This window comes from Aythya ferina, assembly GCF_964211825.1.
Source record: "Aythya ferina genome assembly, chromosome: 19".
NCBI classification, from domain to species: Eukaryota; Metazoa; Chordata; class Aves; order Anseriformes; family Anatidae; genus Aythya; species Aythya ferina.
The window spans coordinates 6,409,099-6,427,170 of NC_140309.1; the positions used below are offsets into that span (position 1 = coordinate 6,409,099).

Consider the following 18,072-nt stretch of genomic DNA (forward strand, 5'->3'; position numbering starts at 1 on the left):
CCCCCATTCCACCCGGCCGCCGCGGCGAGGAAGCATCGCGAGGTTTCGGCGCGTGACGTCACCCCCTAGCAACCGGCTGGGAGGCGTTGCCGTGGCAACGGGCGGAGCGCGGCCTGGTGCGCGCGGGGAGCCATGGCGGGGGTGCTGCTGTGGGAGCCCGGCCGCCTCTACAACGCCCTCCAGCAGCAGCGCCGCCTGCCCCGCCTGGCCGAGCACAACTACCTCAGCCTGCTGGGTGAGGACGCCCACGGGCAGGAGCTGCGCGGGCTCACGGGGCTCGTGAAGGCGCAGGGAGGGCTCCTACGGATCGCCGAGGCCTTGCTTGAGGGGTGTTTGACTCGCCGTGAGGCAGGGCGGCTCTGCTGTCGTTCTTCATGCGGAGTGGAAAGCGGCCCCGTGTGGCACTTGGCCCCACAGGGAGAGTAAAATATAAATGAGGAGGTTTTCTGCCTGCATAAATCCTGGGTGCTGCTTCAGCTCCATCCCATGTCCAGCTCCCCGCTCCCTGACCCCTGCATCCCCCCCCCTGCTCCCAGCGGTGCTGGCAGGCAGACGAGAGCTGCTGGCCATCGCACAAAGCATCGTGATAAGTGTTTGCGTCCTTTGGGGTGACCAGAGCCCACAGATGGTGCCACACACTGCACCTTTCGGTCAGGGGGTCAGACAGATTGGGAGCAGGATGGGGGCCCTGCCGTGTGCCCTCCTCAGGAGGTGCTGGAGGGCACAGCACCATGCTCAGGGCAGCTCCGGGGCTGTTGCCATCGCCTGGTGTTGCTCATACTTACAATCACATCAGTGTTGGGGGTTGTTTATCCATGTGTAAAGTCCCAGTTTATAGGAAACAGAGTCTTTTTCTTGCTGACATTGGTGCCTGAATTCCCACTTGCTGAATTAGAAGCAGGATTCTACCTTAAAAGCATCAAATAAGCCAATTGCTCTACCTTGGTTATCTTTTTTTTTTTTTTTTCCAGATGCCCGTACTCAGCGCGAGTACAACGAGAGCCACATTGTTACAGCACGCAAGATTGAACAGGTGAGGAAGGATTGCAGTTTGTGTAAATAATCTCTGCATTTAGCAATTAGCAGTACATGAAATGGGCTTAAAAAACAAGGGAGTTGTCCTCGCCTCTCCCCTGCCTGCTTCAGCCATGCTCCAGTTCTGCCGCTGGGGGGATGTGTTCTGTCACACACAAGAGCTGGCTTCAGTAGCCCAGAGGATTGGCACGCTGAGGCTGTGTATCAGGAAAATGTTGCACAAGGACTGACATATTGCAGGCTTGTCTCACAAAGGACAGTGCTGACATCTTTACCACTGCAGCAGATGAAGCAATCTGGAGCAGCCTGCATGGTTTCTGAATTCTACCTGGGTCTTTCAGCATAAAGCGCAGACGTAGCCCCAGTCCCTTCTCCTTGTGTTGATGCCACAAGAAAAGCGTGGAGCTGTGCTCCTGATAGAATTCTGTGATTTTGTCAGGGCCCTACAGGGGAGTACCTGGTGCCGGATGCAGAGGAGCTTGCGTGTGTCAAATACTGCGTGGTGTATGACTGCGAGACCAGCTCTTTAGACTTGTCTGACGATGAGGAAGAGGAGAAAGAAAAAGGTACCTGTGACTCATGTCAGTGAAGATCTCACTGCAGGACGGGTATTCTTCCCACTCCTCATTACTTTAGTGAGCTTCCTGGCAGGCCTGCTTTCCTATCTGTAGACCGATCCCTCTGAAGTTGTTGCTTGAAAGGAATTGTTCTTTTAAATTATTCTTATTTTTTCACATCTCACTGAAATTGAGCTTGTCCAACGATTGCCTTTCAGGGAGCAGTGGTTCTTCAGAGACTGAAAACACTGACTCAAGCTCCTTATGTTCACAGAGTGAGTATTTCCTTCTCTGAGGGTTACGAAACCTTCACATTATCACATTGAAGAAGACGTAGCTTTAACGCGGGTGCTGAGGTAATGGAGTTCACTGAAAAGTGTGAAAAGCTGGAAACTTCTCCCTGTAATTGTTCAGGCTTCTTTGAACCACGGAAATGTATAGTTGCAACACATCCTCTAGCCAGGAGTGCTGCTCTGTGCAGAACCACTTCTTTACATTTGTTTGGCTCCAACTAGCTTTATAAAGGCTACTGCAGTTTTAGCAAAGACTACATCTAGCCCATACCCCAATTTTTAAGAAAAAAATCTGGGAGCGTAAGCAGAACGGACAAAGCAAGCATTCAGAAGTACTTGGTGATGGGACATGAGCATGGAAGGTGTGAAGAGTCAGCAGCAGGTTTCTGTTGCACTCATCTGTTTCTAAAGCAGGCAGAGCTAGAGGCGACCTGGATGGATCCGGAGGGAGAAGGAGGGGGCAAAACCATCTCTCATGTGATTTGCTTCGCTGAGGGAGTGTTTGAAACGCTTGGGAAGAATGTGTTTAAGACACCTCTTTCACTTTCCTTTGCCAGCTGTAGAAAAGGGTCTCCATGCAACTAAAATTACTAGATTTATACTAATAATGCTTTGCTATTATGGGAACTTATTACAAGCATTTCCCAAAGAATAATGGGGAGAGAATAAAAACTTTAATTGGACTTGCAAAAGAAAACAGGAGAGGAATAGGACTAGAGGTGAGCAGCAGCTTGTTACTGACCTGCAGCAACAGTTAAATAAATAATAAGTCTGGCTTTTAACACGGCTTTCTCCAGACCATTAGATGAAATGAAAAGGAGTTTGCTGGTGGTGCCAGAGGGCCAGATTTAACCCCCAGGGCTGTTGGAGGCACACTAAACCTGCTCCAGCAAATAGCTTTTTGATCTCATTAGATGCCGAGGAAGGAACTGCTGTCCGACACGCCAGAAGCTTGCAGCATTTCACCCGCCATCCCGTGCTGGTCCTGAGGGGAGGATACAAGCGGTTTTCAGCTTGCTATCATTTTCTGAGGACTCAGAAGATACTGTGGATGCCTCAGGTGAGACTAGGCCAATTTGCAAGTAAAAGACACGAGCATTCGTATTCATCTGATGATAGCTAATGAATAGCTAAGTGGTGCTGTAAGCCTGCTATCAGAGTAATTTCAAACAAAGGAATTAAATGTAATTTAAATTACTGCTCTTCCCCTGAGTGTCACCACAAATTCTTTTGCAGCCACACTGTCTTTTTTTTTTCCTCTCCTATTGCGTGAAAGCTAGCTCATGGAAACAGCCAAGGAAGCCTCCTCTGATAACCCCAAAACTGGCCTACTGGCGAGCGCAGATAACTAAACAAACAGTAGCAAACAATGAAATAAGGCAGGCTCCTCTTTAATCTCTTTTATATGAGGTTATCTGAGATGTTACACAGTAAGTGTTTCCAGACAGAGGTGCAACTATCAAGCCCTGTATTTCATGCCTATAAAGCTTTTTGTCTGGAAGGGTCACAAGGCAAATGTTGGAGCATTGCTTCAATAGGCCCAGAAAGAAAGGAGCCATCCACTGGAACACTGGTACCCTGATTGTTTGGTTTCACCTGCAAACATTGATCTGTTTAACTTCGGAGAAACAATTGTCCTATTTTCACATCTAGGACAGGACCTGCAGCAGGGCAGATTTAGAGGGCACTGTACAGCAACATCCTTTGTGTCCGATTCCTACTACTTCACACGAAGCAGCCCATGACACAGTGCTAACCTTGCAGGATGCTACAGCACAGAAAATGAATTCACTGTGCTCCTTTGTGAGGGGTAGCAAACTGCTAAACTCCCCCAGCAGATTCAGCTGGACACAGAATTACCTCCTCAGCTCAGTTTCAGCTGTTGCTCTCTGATGCTTTAAGCTGTTGAGCTGCAGTTTTGTTCCGATGCAGCATTACAGAGTATCGGTTATGGATGTAGAAGCACTGCTGCCTACTTCTATATTTTTGCTCTCAGCCTTTCGGCAGCACAGAGACGAAATCTCTGTGGACTTGTGCTGTGCCACGACGTTGCACCTGCAGCTCTGCAGGTGGCAGATGACTTCAGTTGGCCTCGTGAACAATAAAACATCAAATGAATCCGTTATGCTGTGGTTCCTCCAGACATTGCAAAGAATATATTCTTCCCCCTGTTTGGTTAGGATTTGTTTCAAGTAATGCCACAATGACAGTGTTTTTGTTAATTATTCTCACTAAATCTAGCAAGACTTCCATATTTCAGAATGTCCGGGTGATTGAATGCATCATTACATTCAAATGTGTCATGGGCTGCTGACTAAGTGTGTGTTCATTTCTCTACGTGACTTCTGTTTAAGGAGCTAAAAGAGCAAATATGCTCTGAACTGAACCCACGGCTTCTCTCCTTGCAGGAACTAGACAACTTCCAGCTGTACCCTGTAGAAATACTGCCTGCAAAGTTATACATGGGCAATTTCAAGCAGGCCTGTGACCAACAGATTCAGAAGGATTTGAAGATCAAAGCACAAGTCAATATTTCTGAGCAGCCTGCTACACTGTAAGTTTTCAGGGTGTATTCTCACTGATGTCTGTGCCTGTGAGGTGGCACAGCATCACAGCAGCAAGTGCCTATAAACTTCCAAGGAAACCTCTGCTTTTTCACTGCAGATTTGGGTGCTATTTCATGCTCAGTTTTGTGATCTCACTTGCATAGCAAGAGTTTGCACAGCAGCAATGCGTTCCTGTAGCCATCTACTGTGACATAGATGGATTGGGTGAGAGGACTGGGAGGTCCTCGGCACTTCCAGTCTGTTACATGCCACATCCTTCAGGTAGAACCTACACCACTGAGTAGCCTTCTGAGCAAAATCTTACAAAAATCTTACAAACACATCAGTGTAAAAGCTAAATCATTGATGTTTCACATTGTTCATCTTCCTTCCTTACCTGCCATGACCACTCAGCTCAGTCAGACTGTGCTGGAAATGTCATTTCATCCAATGAAAAATCCAGTGGCATTTCTCAGGGTCTTGGCCAAAGCAAAGTAAGCAACAAGTCCAGTTACTTACCTCAGGACACGTGTACCAGCAGGCATTTCTCCTGCCTCTGGTTTCAGAAGACATCAAAGGTCTCTGCACCCTGTGTGATCTCCCCATGCCGTCTGTGTGATGTGCTTTCACATTTCAGAAATGCCTCACCAGTGTTTTGTGCCATTAGTTCTCTGAGCTGAGTTCTCTGAGCTTCTAGAAGCGGGAGGATGCTGTCACAGAAAACCACATGAAGTGAATCATGGAGCCCTGTTGACATAACTGCTAACGTGCATGCTGCGAAGGCACTCTTGCTTTCAGTTCATCTGTTTTCATTTAGCTCTCAGATAAGGGAGGCTGTAGGATAAAGTTAAGGCATCAATGCTGATACCATGTGGAATGGAAAATCAGTAATTAAGCTGGTTCTGTATTACGTGTGCCTCAGTGTCTTTCCATAACAATCCCTTATTGTAGTGTTAATGATGAAAAACTCACACACATAACAGCAAACAAAATTATCAGCTTGCCTCCAACAAACAATTTTCCCCCACAGTTGCTTTGTTGGCCCATTTAATGCTGCATGTTCTTTTTACAGGTTTGCAGAAGACAAATATCTCCATATATCTGTTCCAGATTCACTCGAAGCAAATCTTTTTTCTTCCTTTCCCACCATTTGTCATTTCATAGGTGAGTTGTTCCTGATCTGGAATTCCTGAGCCCTTGTTCACTCTGAGATATTAAATGGGAGTGACTGCAATTGACTCCAGCAGGAAGCTCAAACGGGAGGGTCGTAATCTTTCAAGATCTCAGCATACTCCCAAGCCAGCCCACACCCTAATGTACACCAGAGATGTCTCAGTAACCAGCCTGACACAGAGAGGAGATTTTAGAGGGCATCTGACACTGATGTTCCTGACAGAGAGTACTCGCTTTAAAGAACACCTCACTGTGATAGCAGTGAGCTTTTCACTAGGTGTGAGAAGGCTTTGGGATGGGATGTCTGTGAGGGCTTCACAGGATCCCCTCCTATTCCTTTGTTTTTAAATACAACTGTTTGACTCACCAGCCCGAATCTTCAACCACCAGAGCTTTATTTGAGCAGGAGTGTGATGCCCATTGGAGAACTTACCATGGGACGCTCTTAACCTTGGGGTTTGCTGTGCAGACTCACTGTAGGGCCTAGGGAAACTTTCAGGTTGGACAACATAAACCTGCCTTCGGCTGATTGTATCAGAAAGGGCAAAGAAAAACATACCAGCTCAGTACCTGCAGCAGCACGGCAGGCATAGTTCCTGCAGCTTCATCCCATGATGGTGTCCACCTGCGTCGTTGTCTTGTATTGCACCTACAAAACGGCATCTGCCTCAGACCGAGGCCCTGCTGTGCTAAGTGCCATACAGACCCAGGAGCAAAGGACCACCCTGTCCCCACAGAACTTGTAATGCAAGTACAAAGTCAGAAATAACAATTGGACACAAAGAAACAAGGAAGTGAAAACTGAGGATATAATCCTGTAGTCCTAACCTGAATTTCATGACTTGCATGCATTGAAATCCAAACGCTGATATCCACTTACTTGTCCTGCATTTTGCCCCGTTTTTTTACCCAGCCTGGAAGAGTGCTTGGAAGAAAGAAAAAACAAAACAAAACAAAACAAAACAAAACAAAACAAAACAAAAAAACTTTTGTCAACAGCAGAACAGGCTTTGCCCTACAAATTCTAGAGCACAGTTGCTGATATTCCAAAAACACGTCATGTTTCCCTCCCTCTACTCTGGAGAGGGAGGGAAAGAATTAAAAGGTTTCTTAATAAATTACTAAATTATAGAAATAGGTAGCAGAGTTGATGTGGTTAGTAGTGAATGACAGCATCCTCAAGTCAAATTGGCTTGGCTTCTGTAGGAAATGAGTTTGCTGGCCTTACAAATTTTTACTGCAAAGCATACACAAGAGAAAAACAGCACCCTAACTGCCATGCACGTGCTTCCCACTGGTGATCCCCATGGAGGGATAAGGGATTTGAAGTCCAAGTCCCTGCCAGTTTGAGAGCCAATTCCTCCAGCTTGAGTGGACAACAGTGAGGTTTGCATTCAACAGACGTTTTGTTAGCTTTAAACCTACCTGGAAGAGTTTTGAGTTGCTGGTGTGATGCTGACCACAGCTGCTTGGTCCTGGTGGGCCACTTTTCGTCACAGTCACCTGCTAAAAAGGTGACACTGATCTGTCACGAAGCATTGACTGATCATTGTCATTTGATTCTAGTCCTCAAAAAAGCCACTTTTTAACTCAGTGCGGTTTTAAGAAAGGCAAATGGTTACAGAAACAAAAGCTGGCAGTGCCCATCTGTTCCTATCAGGGTTCATGACGGTTCCTGTCGCTCAGGCTAGCTGCCTGTCAGTTTTCACTGAATTAGAGCTTGACTTTACAACTGGAATTTTGATTTCCCCGATCACTAATCTGTGATTGGCATTTCTTTACTCAGATGCTCAGCTGGATCTCGGAGCAGTGCTGGTGTTCTCCACCCTGGGGATAAGCCGGAGCAGCACAGTCACCATGGCCTATCTTATGCATTCCCACCAGTTTTCCCTGAAGGTACATCACTGTCATTCTTCCCACAGATACTGGCTGGGTCTGCAGTTTATTTCTGTTCCTGAAGCCTCATCGCTGTGTTAACAAGAAAGAAATTATCTGTGCATTCATGCAGACTATCCACCTAACAATGTAAGAGATTCTCTTACATCAGTTGTATCTTGTACCTTTAAGGAGGTGGCTTAGGTGCGATTTTGGATCTCTGAGCTCTTACCTGGCACCTGTGATATTCTTGTATTTCCCTACTTAACGACAGGGCTATAAAAATAAAGCAGATTACAGATCTTAGCTCTTCCACTCTCCTGGATCTGAGAAAAAGAGTGTCTGGAAGCTACCAGACTTAATCCCATCTCTTAATGCCAGGTGGTTACAGGGACGTTCACACCCCGGAGCTTGCAGAGCTCTGATTTACCGCTGGGCTCATCAGCACTGACTTCTGAAACCTTGTTATATTTCCCCAGAAGCAATCCCCTCCCACAGACACCACAGTAAAGAAATCTGGAATGGGATAACACTAGCCTGGGAGGGACACCCAGGTGAAAAGGATGGTACATTCTCTTCCAGAGCTCTGAATAACGTATGAAAAATAAGGAATGAAGGCTGAGAATGACCCTGTGGCATGGTGAGACTGGCAGCCTCTCCCCAGATGCCAGCCCTTTATCCCTTTGGGTACAAAACACGGGCACTGTGCTGCTGTAGGCACCAGCTCGTGCTGCCTGCTTGGCACAGAGCAGCCTTTTTCCCATGAGAACTGAAAGGTTTCTCCTTAAAAGTCTTGTCTTTGTTTGGAAAGCGTGACCTCCTTTGGGAGCCTGAAAGGATTGATTCAAGCTTCACTGGAGCTGGGTCTGTATCTAATCATTTAATTGATTTTGTGCAAACATTTGCAACATAAGAGGAAATCTCTTACCATCGGTGTGTGCCAAAGGGTAATTTCGGGTTGAGCGTGCCAGCTGGGCAGCAGACACTATTTGGTCTCTGCTAGTAATGCTGGGTGTGATTGCCCCGGCACATCGATAACCATTCCCTTGCTGTTTTCCCCTGCATGCCAAACTGCCAGAGACGTTTGTGATGGCAGAGCAAAAGTCCAAGCTGATCCTTGCAGTTTCTCCCAGTTGGTATCAACAATTGGTCTCAGCGTTTTGCTGAGCGCCGTGGTGTCCTGCAGCTGGCCTGGGCAAAGCCTTCCTGGGGGATTTTCCTGGCAGACAAGTTTGTTTCACGCAGACTAAAGCTACACAACAGATTTCTGTGTGATCCTTCACCCAATCTGGGCAGAGATCTGTGAAAATTTCCAGAGACATTGCAAAAGAAACACAGATTTGGGACGTGTGGCCCCTTAGTCTATTAGGAATCAATCTGAGTAGATCTGCGGGGTTCAGGGGAACTACAGACACACATACCATGGGCAGAGGAGTAAATATTGGAAGATGAGGTTCAGAACCTGCAGAATTGCTGAGATTAGAAAAAAGCAAACCAATGGAGCACTATCTTGTGACCTTTGGTCTCGTTACAATTAAGCAATCCTCTGATTGCTGGGGGGAATCAGCAGGAAGATGAGCACTACTGGGTAAACCCCAGGACGTAGCTGAGCAAAGCAGAGTAATGCTGGCGGATTTGCCCTCTGTGTAGCAGAGTTCCTAGCTGATTACACGGAACTAACAAATCATTAAGATGGCTGTAATTAACGTGGTGGGATAACTGGAGCTTAATAGCTGCTCTGCCACACCAGGTCACGCCAGTTCAGAAATGTGCAAACCTTGGTTTCTTGCCTGTAAATAGCTGATACTTCACTGCTTCGCTTATCACCCATGGAAGAAATGGCTTTTTAGAGCAGAAAATCCAGGACTGCACTGCTCTGTCAGTGTAAACAATACAAGAAACACACCAGCTAATGAAAGAAGCATGAGCTATCCTCATAGCCAGGAAAGCCGGGTATAAAGATGAAAGGCTTCTCTGAAGTTCACATCTGGATCCGTTATGTCCTTGCTTTGGTAGCCAAAGTCTTATCTGCCAAAGTCTATCACGGGCAGTAAATACAAAGCTGTTTTGTTCACAAATGTAGCTGCTTAGCGTAACTACAATAAATTATTTTTCAGCTCAAACTTCTAAGGCTTCTTTGCTTTCTTTCTACTTCCAGAAAGCTTGGGACCACGTTCTGAAATGCAAAGAGAACATGAGACCGCACCGGGGCTTTGTGAAACAGCTTTCAGACTGGGAGGCCCACATCTATGGGACCACGATCACAGACATCTCCGAACCAAACTACTGACAGCACAGGGAACACCCAGCAGGGGAAGATGCTTCCCTGTCCGCACCACCATCTGTCCCGTAGGTAGAAGGTTAATGGAAAGCAGTTGAAAAAGCTCTTAACATAATGGAATTCCTTCATCTTTAGCTCTTATCATACTGGGTGAAGTTTTGGAGCCGTTAGGGGAGCGTGCCTGTCACTGAAGGTGGTGGTTTGGGGAAGGCGAGGCCTGCAGGATGTGACCCGTTCAGCACCACTTGCCTCCTCTGTGAGCCAGCGGGTTTATGGCCACGTTATCGCCTCCTGCCCCAGCTACGGGGAAGTCATCAGTGCTCTCTCTGAAAAGGCAAATTCAGAATTTGACTGCACCTGGTCCCAGCCCGGGGAGACGAGGGCAGAACCTCCCCATGTCAGGAGCTCCCCTGTTCCGTAAGAGTCTCTGCAGACCCTGGCAGGCACCGGACCCTCACCCTCTGGTTTTGGCTGGCAGGCAGGACCCTGCTTCACCCCAGATCCAGCGACCTGACCTTGCCTGGCAGCCACTTTCGAGTCCCTGGTAATACAGGACCACGCCAGCCGTGCTGCCCCTCTGCCCTGCAGCACTCTGACTCCTTCCACGGACACCACAAAATAAAAACCCTACACAAAAACCCTCCAGGGCTCTCCCTGCACTCCTCGCTAAGCATTTATCACCGCGTGGCTCGGGGTGCTCCCCCCCGGTGCTCCCCCACCCTCTCCCTGCCCTTCCCCATCCTCCCCTAACCCCCAGCATCGTTGGGGTGGGAGCTCCACCCGTTACCCCCGTTACCCCCGGTGCGAACCCAAACACCCCAAACCGAGACCGGGGCTGCTCGGGGGAGGCCGGGTGCCGGCAGCCCCCCTCCGGGTCCCCCCCCCCCGGTGCCGGTCCCGCCTCTCCCGGCTCGGGGCGTGCCCGGAAGACGGCGGCAGCGCCGGGCCCGGTGCCTGGCGGCCTCCAGCCTCGCTCCTTCTCCTCCTCCGCTGTTTTCCCTGCCGGCCTCCAGCCTCCGCTGCCTCTCCGCCATGGCCAGCGGCTCCTCGGCCGCCGACTGCCTGCGGGAATGGGAAGAGCTGCAGGAGGGCTACCAGCGCATCCAGGTACCGCCGGGCACCGAGCACTGCCTCCGGGGCTCCCCGCTGCACCCCCGTTGTGCCCAAAAGGTTCAGGACCCCCCCCCTTTAACACCCCCCTCCCCATGGCTCCGTGCCCCCTCTGCTCCGCCAAACCTCCCCGGAGAGGAGTGTGGGCAGGGCAGGGGCTGGCACCTCCTGCTCGACCCCCCCCTCCCGGCCGGCCCCGGTTCCCTTTTCCCCTCCTTCCTTCCCCCCGGCTGTTGCAGGCGGCTGTGCCCAGATCTGGGGCAAGGGAGGCTTTGAGAAACCCGCTCTTGCTCCACAGGGGTTGTGGGGACAGCCTGGTGCCGGCCCTGGGGATGTGACAGCTCCATCCTATAGCCCCCAGCCCCCCCGGCCTGGCACGATCTCTCCAGCAGCCCCCTCGGAGCGCGGTGGTCCCGGGGTGGTGGGGAGCAGCAGGAGCCAGGCCTGAAGCTCTTTAGGAGCGGGGGGCACCCACAGCAGTGGATCCCGGCTACCTGAGAGCAGCAGGAGCAGGAAAAGGTGTTTGTGGAGCACAAACGTGCTGCCGGGACATAAATCACTGCTGGGGGAGCGGGGAGCATCTGGGATCTGTCCCCCCCCCCGCTGCGGCCACGCCGCTCGCCCCAGGAGGGAGACTGAGGTATTTCCCTCCTCTGTGCCTTGCTTTCACCTTTCCCTGCTGGGAAGGGCTTTGACAGCTGCTGATAAAGTGCTTGATAAGAAGCGCAGAGCCCGAAACGCGTCCGCACCAAGGTCTAGTCCAAGGGTTGTCGCCAGCAGCGTGGAATTCTTTGGAGGTGGCGGTGCCGGGGCTGCCCGCGGCCGGGTTAAGGTTGTTTTTCAGCTGACTGGGACAAGGAGCATTGACACAGCGCGGTTCTCTCCTTTCCTGTCTAAATATAGCAGAAGAATGGCATCTAGCGTTACCCAGGTGCTGTTGGGTGACAGCGGCACGTGGGGCCCTGCAGCCGGCCCCACCACGAGCCCTCCCGGAGCAGGGGCTCCCTCCAACATCCCAGGGCAGGACCCAGGGGGCCTGGCCCAAACCACGGGCACCTGGGGTGACAGCAGCAGCAGAGCCACCTCTGTGCCCCCCACAGCAGCGTTTGAATCACAGCCCCTTGGCTGCAGCTGGGGGGTTCTGCTAAAATAACAGAGCCTGCCCAGTTTCTCTGTGTGGGCATCAGGCACCCTGCGCCCTCCTAGAGCAGGTATCTGGAGCCTGCTGCTCTCTCTCGTGCCCAGGATAACCACAAGCTGTACAAGCAGAAGCTGGAGGAGCTAACCAAGCTGCAGGACGGGATCTCCAGCTCCATCGCACGGCAGAAGAAGCGGCTGAAGGAGCTGTCCTTGTCCCTCAAAAAGTAAGCTGGCGTCCTGAGACAGCCGGGGAGGAGAGAGCCATGAGGATGGGGCTACTGTGTGCACTCCTGGCTCTCCCCAGTGCAAACGTTAAAAAGGGCTGTTGATGTCTGGCTGTACCCAGGCAGGTTTTCTCCTCGGCTTTCCCTTCCTCAGTTGTGCCCTGGCTGCAGTTGGGAGCTTGGGCTGCCCGCCTGGTGGGGGGAAGAGCTGGGAAGAGCTGCTGCCCCCTCCCTTTCACCCCTGCTGCCTTCCCTCCAGCAACCCCCAAAAAAACTCCCACAGGGGCTCTCCGTGCAGCTGGAGGTGCCGACTCCCCTCCCGTGTGTCCTTCCCGTCCTTGGGGTGTCCTTGTCCTAGACACAGCCTCGCATCACACCAACCCGTGCTGGGCTGTGACCGAGGCTTCCCTGCTGCCAGCACCTGCCTTTCCTCCCCAGATGCAAGGCCCACGCGAGTCCCGAGCAGCAGGAGTCCATCCAGGAGACCCAGAGCCTCATCAAAGAGCGGCAGAACGTCTTCTTCGAGATGGAGGCCTATCTGCCAAAGAAGAACGGGTAAGAGGTGCCTCACAGTCCCTTTGCCAGAGGGATTTGGGACAGCCGGGCTCTGCGGGTACCAGGGTCCTCCCGGGGCCGATCCTCTCCCTGCCAGAGGGGCTCCTGGGGGAGGCAGAGGGCTGGGAGGTGGCTGCTGCCCTTGGAAGCTGTCCCCAGGGCCGGATCCTTCACCTCCACCCCTGGAGGGAACCTTAGGGCCCTTTTTGGGGTGACAAAAACCTTCAATGTGCAGCACAAGCCCCCGGCAGCTGTAACACCACAAGGCACGACCCTGCTGTCGCCCTGCCCTTGGCTGCAGCCGCCTCGCTGCCCCAGGACGCCTGGGACAGAGCCAGCCCCGGCCTCCCCGGGCCCCGCCACCACCTTCCCCTGCCCTTGAACCCCTGGCCAGCACCCGCTGGGTGCCAACAGAGGGGGTGGCTCTGCCCTCGGCCACCCTCCTGCCACCCTCGGGGCGGGATGCCAGCACCACGCATGCCTCCTGGCTGGAAAACATCTCGTGTGCCCCTTCCCAGCTGTCACCATGCACGGGACGGGGACAGGGAGGTGACAGCCAGCCCTGGGCTGAGCCTCTGCTCTCTCTCTCCAGGTTGTACCTGAGTCTGGTGCTTGGGAACGTCAACGTCACGCTGCTCAGCAAGCAGGCTAAGTACGGCCCCTGTGTCACGGCGGGCGTGTGCCTCGGGGGGGGATTTGGGAGCCCCTCGTCACAAGGAAGCCGTAAATCTTCCCCCGGGCACGTGGCTGCCTTGGCCCACCTCGTGCAGATTCCGTCCCTGCTCTGTTCAGTTCTTCCTTTCCTAGAACTGGCCCTTGGGCTCTGCTCAGCTCCCGGGGCCGGGCTGGGACAGACCGTTCGGATCTGCCACCAACGCTGTGCCAGAGTTTCCCCCACGTCAGGGACTTCCAGGAGGGACAGAGTCATGGCCAGCCCCCTCCTCTTCCCCTGGGGAAACGCCGGGCTTGGCCCTCAGCCCCCACACGCAGGGAGGTGCTGAGCAGAGAGCCCTGACCCCATCCAGTTCCATCAGCTCCCCAAAAAATGCTGACCAGACCCCGATCTGCCCGGCTCCCCTGGGAGCTCCCCTGCTCACCAGTGTGAGCGCAGCGTGGTTTGCTCTCTCAGAAGTGCCTGGGGACAGGGATTTCCCTTCACACCTCCGAGAGGTTCCCAGCAGAGCAGCGCTTTTGCCCGGCCGGGCAGGACGGGAGGGGAGGACGCAGACTGGCAGCAGCCACCTTGCTCCAAGCTTGTGCTTCCCCGCAGGTTTGCCTACAAAGACGAGTACGAGAAGTTCAAGCTCTACCTCACCATCATCTTGCTCATCGTGTCCTTCTCCTGTCGGTTCCTCCTCAACTCCAGGTGAGCCTGGGCTGGGTGCTGGGCGTCCTGCAGCTGCTGCTGCTCGGTCCCTGAGCCCCGCTGCTGCCCTCTGACACCGCTCTGCTGCACCCCAGGGTGACAGACGCCGTCTTCAACTTCCTCCTGGTGTGGTACTACTGCACCCTCACCATCCGGGAGAGCATCCTGATCAACAACGGATCCAAGTGAGTCCCTGGGGGCTCGGGGAGGGCAGCCGGGAGGGGGGTGTGCAGCCACCTGGTCCCCCCCCGTGGGGCCACGGTGCAGCTCAGCGCTTCCCAAGGGAGCAGCTGATGCCTCCTACTCAGGGCGTGTAGCAAACCCTGGTAATTAGCCGCACGAGCTGGCTTTAGGAGGCAGCTGCTGGCGTGGGAGGGATGAACTCACCGTGTGGAGGTGGCAGGGAAGCCGGAGCAGCCCCCCAGTGCCACCTGGACTGGAGGCGCTGGGTCCCCGCTCCTCACGTGGCCACCCCGTGGCCATCCCTGCTCCTTGCCTTGCCCTGGGAGCCAGAGGGTGGCTGGCACGTGGCTGGCTCTGCCTTCCTGGGCTGTGCTTGGATCTTGACTCCTGACCCCTGGCCTGTGTCTGCCTTCCAGAATCAAGGGCTGGTGGGTGTTCCACCACTACGTCTCCACGTTCCTGTCGGGCGTCATGCTGACTTGGTAAGCCTTCATCCCCTCAGCTCCTGGGGGTAGGGACCTCAGCCTGCCCGCTGATGGGGCCTTGGCCCTACAAGCTCTGACCCGTAGCTCTATTCCTGCTCCACGGACGTTGAGATCTAACGGGCAGCTCCACGCAGCCCTCACTGGGCCCAAGTGCTCCAAAGAGCAGCAGCCAGCAGCACCCAGCGGGGCAGGCAGCACCGCTCGGGGCTCCAGGTTGGGAAACGCGACCCCAAAGTGTTGCAATCCTCCTCCAGGGGCTGCTGCAGTGTTTTCCTGACCCCTGCACCAGCCTCCCCACTGCTGGCTCCCCAGGCTGGACACTTTCACGCTGCAAGCACTGTTCTACAAGGCACTAACACGGGGGAGCTGCGCTGGGGTACCCGAGCTGGGGAGCCCCCTGTTTTGGTGGCAGCGGTGGCAGCCGTGGGGCAGGCAGGGCTGAAGGCATCTCCTCGCAGCCCTGCACGCCCCAGCCAGCATCCTCTCTCCTCAGGCCGGACGGGCTGATGTACCAGATGTTCAGGAACCAGTTCCTCTCCTTCTCCATGTACCAGAGTAAGTGCTGCCAGGCCTGCTGGGCTCTTGACATGTGGCAAACTGGCTGTGGTTGCTCACAGCTCTGTTCTTCTGGGTTTTCCCTTGGCTTTCCTCTTTTTTTTGGCCTCCCCGGGGCGAGGAAGGTCTCAGGGCGGGGACGATGCTGGGGCTGAGCACCGCAGGCTGGTGCCTCCTGCCCTCACCCGCCCTGTCCTTGCAGGCTTTGTGCAGTTCCTCCAGTACTACTACCAGAGCGGGTGCTTGTACCGGCTCCGAGCGCTGGGCGAGAGGCACAACATGGATCTCACTGTGGGTAAGCCAGGATTCCCCTTGCTGCTTGTCCCAAACCTGCTGTCACCACTGCTCCCAGGCCCACAGCTTCTGGCAGCCTCCCTCCCAGTATGACTGGTGCTAGGCTAAGTGGGAGCTGTGGTTCCTGTTAGCAGCAATCTAAACGGCAGCCTCTGCAGCCCGGGGAGCTCGCTGTGAGGGTGGTCCCACGAGAGGAGCTTCCTCCAGAGGCCCCACTGACCCCAGGGCTAGGAAAACCTGCCTGAGACCTCCCTGCATGCACAAGTGCCGTGGGGAGGCTGCGTGAGCCTTCGGGGCCTCAGTGAGGGACGTGGCCACCGAACCTCCCTGCCCCTGAGCTCAGGAGCTTGGCTCCACGCGGCCCCGTAACGAGCGTGCTCTCAGCAAACCTTCATCCTCTGCAGAGGGCTTCCAGTCCTGGATGTGGCGAGGCCTCACGTTCCTGCTCCCCTTCCTCTTCTTCGGGCAGGTGAGTGCGCACCGATCCTGGCGGGGACCTGCAGGAGGCCAGAGCCTCAGGGGGGGCTGAGTCTTAGCACATTCCTGCTGTGCCCTGCGGAGGCTGAGCCTTTCCTTTTCCCTCCGAAGCACCACCTCCACTGCCTGGCTAGCGAGGTGGGGCAGCTGTGCCAAGCGCTCGAGCGATGTGCAAAGTACAGCAGCGGGGCTGGCTCTGCCAACCCTCCCCAAACCCTGCTGAATGTCAGCTCTCGAGCTGCTGCACGAGGTCCAGTTCCTCCTTGACTCGGTCAGGCTGATGGCAGAAAGCAGTGGGCTGGTGGGGGGCTTGCTGCAGGGCTCCAGAAGGTGGCAGGGAAGGGGGAAAATGTCCCAGCTGGGTCCCCTGGGGGCTGAGCACTGTGATCCCGGTGCTGTGCCAGGGCAGGCTGGCCTCATGCAAAGCTTGTGCCTGGAGGAGGTGTTGGGATGAGCAGCAGCACGGGGCTGAGCCTTGGAAAAGCCCTGAGCCTCCTGTCTCTGCAGTTCTGGCAGCTGTACAACGCCGTCACGCTCTTCAGGATGCTCCAGCACCCGGAGTGCAAGGAGTGGCAGGTAAGGGGGGGCTCCAGCAGCTGCCCGGGGAGGGGGCGTCTGCACCAGGCACGTCCCTCCGCTGACCCCCGCCTCCCGCAGGTCCTCATGTGCGGCCTCCCCTTCTTCATCCTCTTCCTGGGGAACTTCTTCACCACCCTCCGCGTCGTCCACCAGAAGTTTCAGAACCAGAACAAAGACACCAAGCGGGACTGAAGAGGGGCGCAGCGGGGGCCAGGACTGTTTGTTTCTCCCCGCTGGCTCCGTCCTCCGCTCCCAGCTCCTCGCCTCGACGCCGTCCGGACGTGTCTCTCCCCGTTCCGTGGGACAGAGCTCGGGGGCTGCTCGTGAATAGAAGCGTTGGCTGCGGTGCTGGAGCTGTGCCCGTGTCGCTCACCTGGCAGCAGGAGCACCTTGCACCTCTGTCCTGCCTGCCTTCCTCCCCCGGGAGGAGCAGGGGGGCTCAGGACAGCCGCTGCCCTCCTCTCTGCCCTGAAGACAGTCACAGGAATGGTTCTGGGGTGGAGCCCGGCTCCTCCTCGCCCTGCTGCAGGCAGGGAGCAGCCTGGGGCACCCAGCTCGCATCAGCACCCTTTGGCACAGGGCTGGGTGTGAGGCTGGCCCTGTCCCCAGCCCTGCAGCCAGGGCAGCTCCCGGTGCTGAAGGCAGAGGCCAGCAGGGAGCAGTCGCTGCCCCTGCAGCCCCCTGGGCTTGTTGGGGGCCGTGCAGACACCCTGATTTCCAGCATGGGCTGCCCCCGGTTCCTCCTCGCTGCAGGGGGGGCTGAGCTGGGGCAGGGGAAGGCGTGGGAGCACCGCGAGCCTGCCCCAGGCTTTACTCCAGCTGTGTGAGCAGCACCCTGGGCTCGCATCTCTGCGGGATGCACGTGCAGAAATAATAAAGGGAAGGCGCTGCCTCGCTCTGCTGGGGTCGTGGCACAGTTTGCAGGCTCTGCCCTGCACTTGGGGCCTGGCTGGCTGTGGCAGGAAGGTGGTGGGGAGGGAGGAAACCCATCCCCAGCTGCCCCCACACCAGCATGGGGTGCGCTGGGGCTGGGAGGGCTGAGCAGAGCAGCCCCGTGCCACCAGAGCAGGGACACCCCGGGCAGGATCCAGCGTCCCCAAAGCCCGGTACTACTGCAGGGAACTCCTGAAATGCAGGAAACCAAAGAGCATTTCCAGTGCAGCCGTGTCTCCGTCCCGAGCCGCCTGCTGAGCACCGCTGCTGTCCTCACCTCACTGCCTGCGCCTGGCACCTCGGGGAGGAGCTGCCCCGAGCCTCCTGCCGGCTGATCCCACGGCTGCTGCCTCTTCCCCGGGTCCCCTCCACGCAGGGAAGGCTGTGAGGCTGCTCCTGCCTCTCTGCCTC

At 54.9% G+C, this 18,072-nt stretch overlaps 2 protein-coding genes across 2 annotated transcripts; both read left to right on the forward strand.

Moving 5' to 3' along the window:
• The first annotated feature begins 106 nt into the window (after positions 1-106).
• Positions 107-9,880, forward strand: STYXL1 (serine/threonine/tyrosine interacting like 1). Its single transcript, XM_084493026.1, has 9 exons — positions 107-235; positions 972-1,033; positions 1,475-1,601; positions 1,811-1,867; positions 2,800-2,945; positions 4,294-4,439; positions 5,504-5,595; positions 7,391-7,500; positions 9,638-9,880. Exons 1-9 carry the CDS (start codon positions 133-135, stop codon positions 9,767-9,769), a joined length of 975 nt encoding a protein of 324 aa, XP_084349152.1. The 5' UTR covers positions 107-132; the 3' UTR covers positions 9,770-9,880.
• A 799-nt stretch (positions 9,881-10,679) lies between these two features.
• Positions 10,680-17,625, forward strand: TMEM120A (transmembrane protein 120A). Its single transcript, XM_084493023.1, has 12 exons — positions 10,680-10,867; positions 12,116-12,234; positions 12,673-12,789; positions 13,382-13,441; positions 14,060-14,155; positions 14,251-14,340; positions 14,755-14,820; positions 15,317-15,378; positions 15,581-15,673; positions 16,077-16,141; positions 16,657-16,725; positions 16,807-17,625. The coding sequence occupies exons 1-12, from the start codon at positions 10,793-10,795 to the stop codon at positions 16,918-16,920; spliced, it is 1,026 nt and encodes a 341-aa protein (XP_084349149.1). The 5' UTR covers positions 10,680-10,792; the 3' UTR covers positions 16,921-17,625.
• The last annotated feature ends 447 nt before the right edge of the window (positions 17,626-18,072 follow it).

Bases quoted from the DNA above. Each gene is read 5' to 3' on its own strand.
- STYXL1 (XM_084493026.1), top strand. From the start codon at position 133: ATGGCGGGGGTGCTGCTGTGGGAGCCCGGCCGCCTCTACAACGCCCTC. The intron at 236-971 runs GTGAGGACGCCC...TTTTTTTTCCAG, and splicing joins CAACTACCTCAGCCTGCTGG to ATGCCCGTACTCAGCGCGAG. The intron at 7,501-9,637 runs GTACATCACTGT...TTCTACTTCCAG, and splicing joins CCCACCAGTTTTCCCTGAAG to AAAGCTTGGGACCACGTTCT.
- TMEM120A (XM_084493023.1), top strand. From the start codon at position 10,793: ATGGCCAGCGGCTCCTCGGCCGCCGACTGCCTGCGGGAATGGGAAGAG. The intron at 15,674-16,076 runs GTAAGCCAGGAT...CATCCTCTGCAG, and splicing joins CAACATGGATCTCACTGTGG to AGGGCTTCCAGTCCTGGATG. The intron at 16,726-16,806 runs GTAAGGGGGGGC...CGCCTCCCGCAG, and splicing joins CGGAGTGCAAGGAGTGGCAG to GTCCTCATGTGCGGCCTCCC.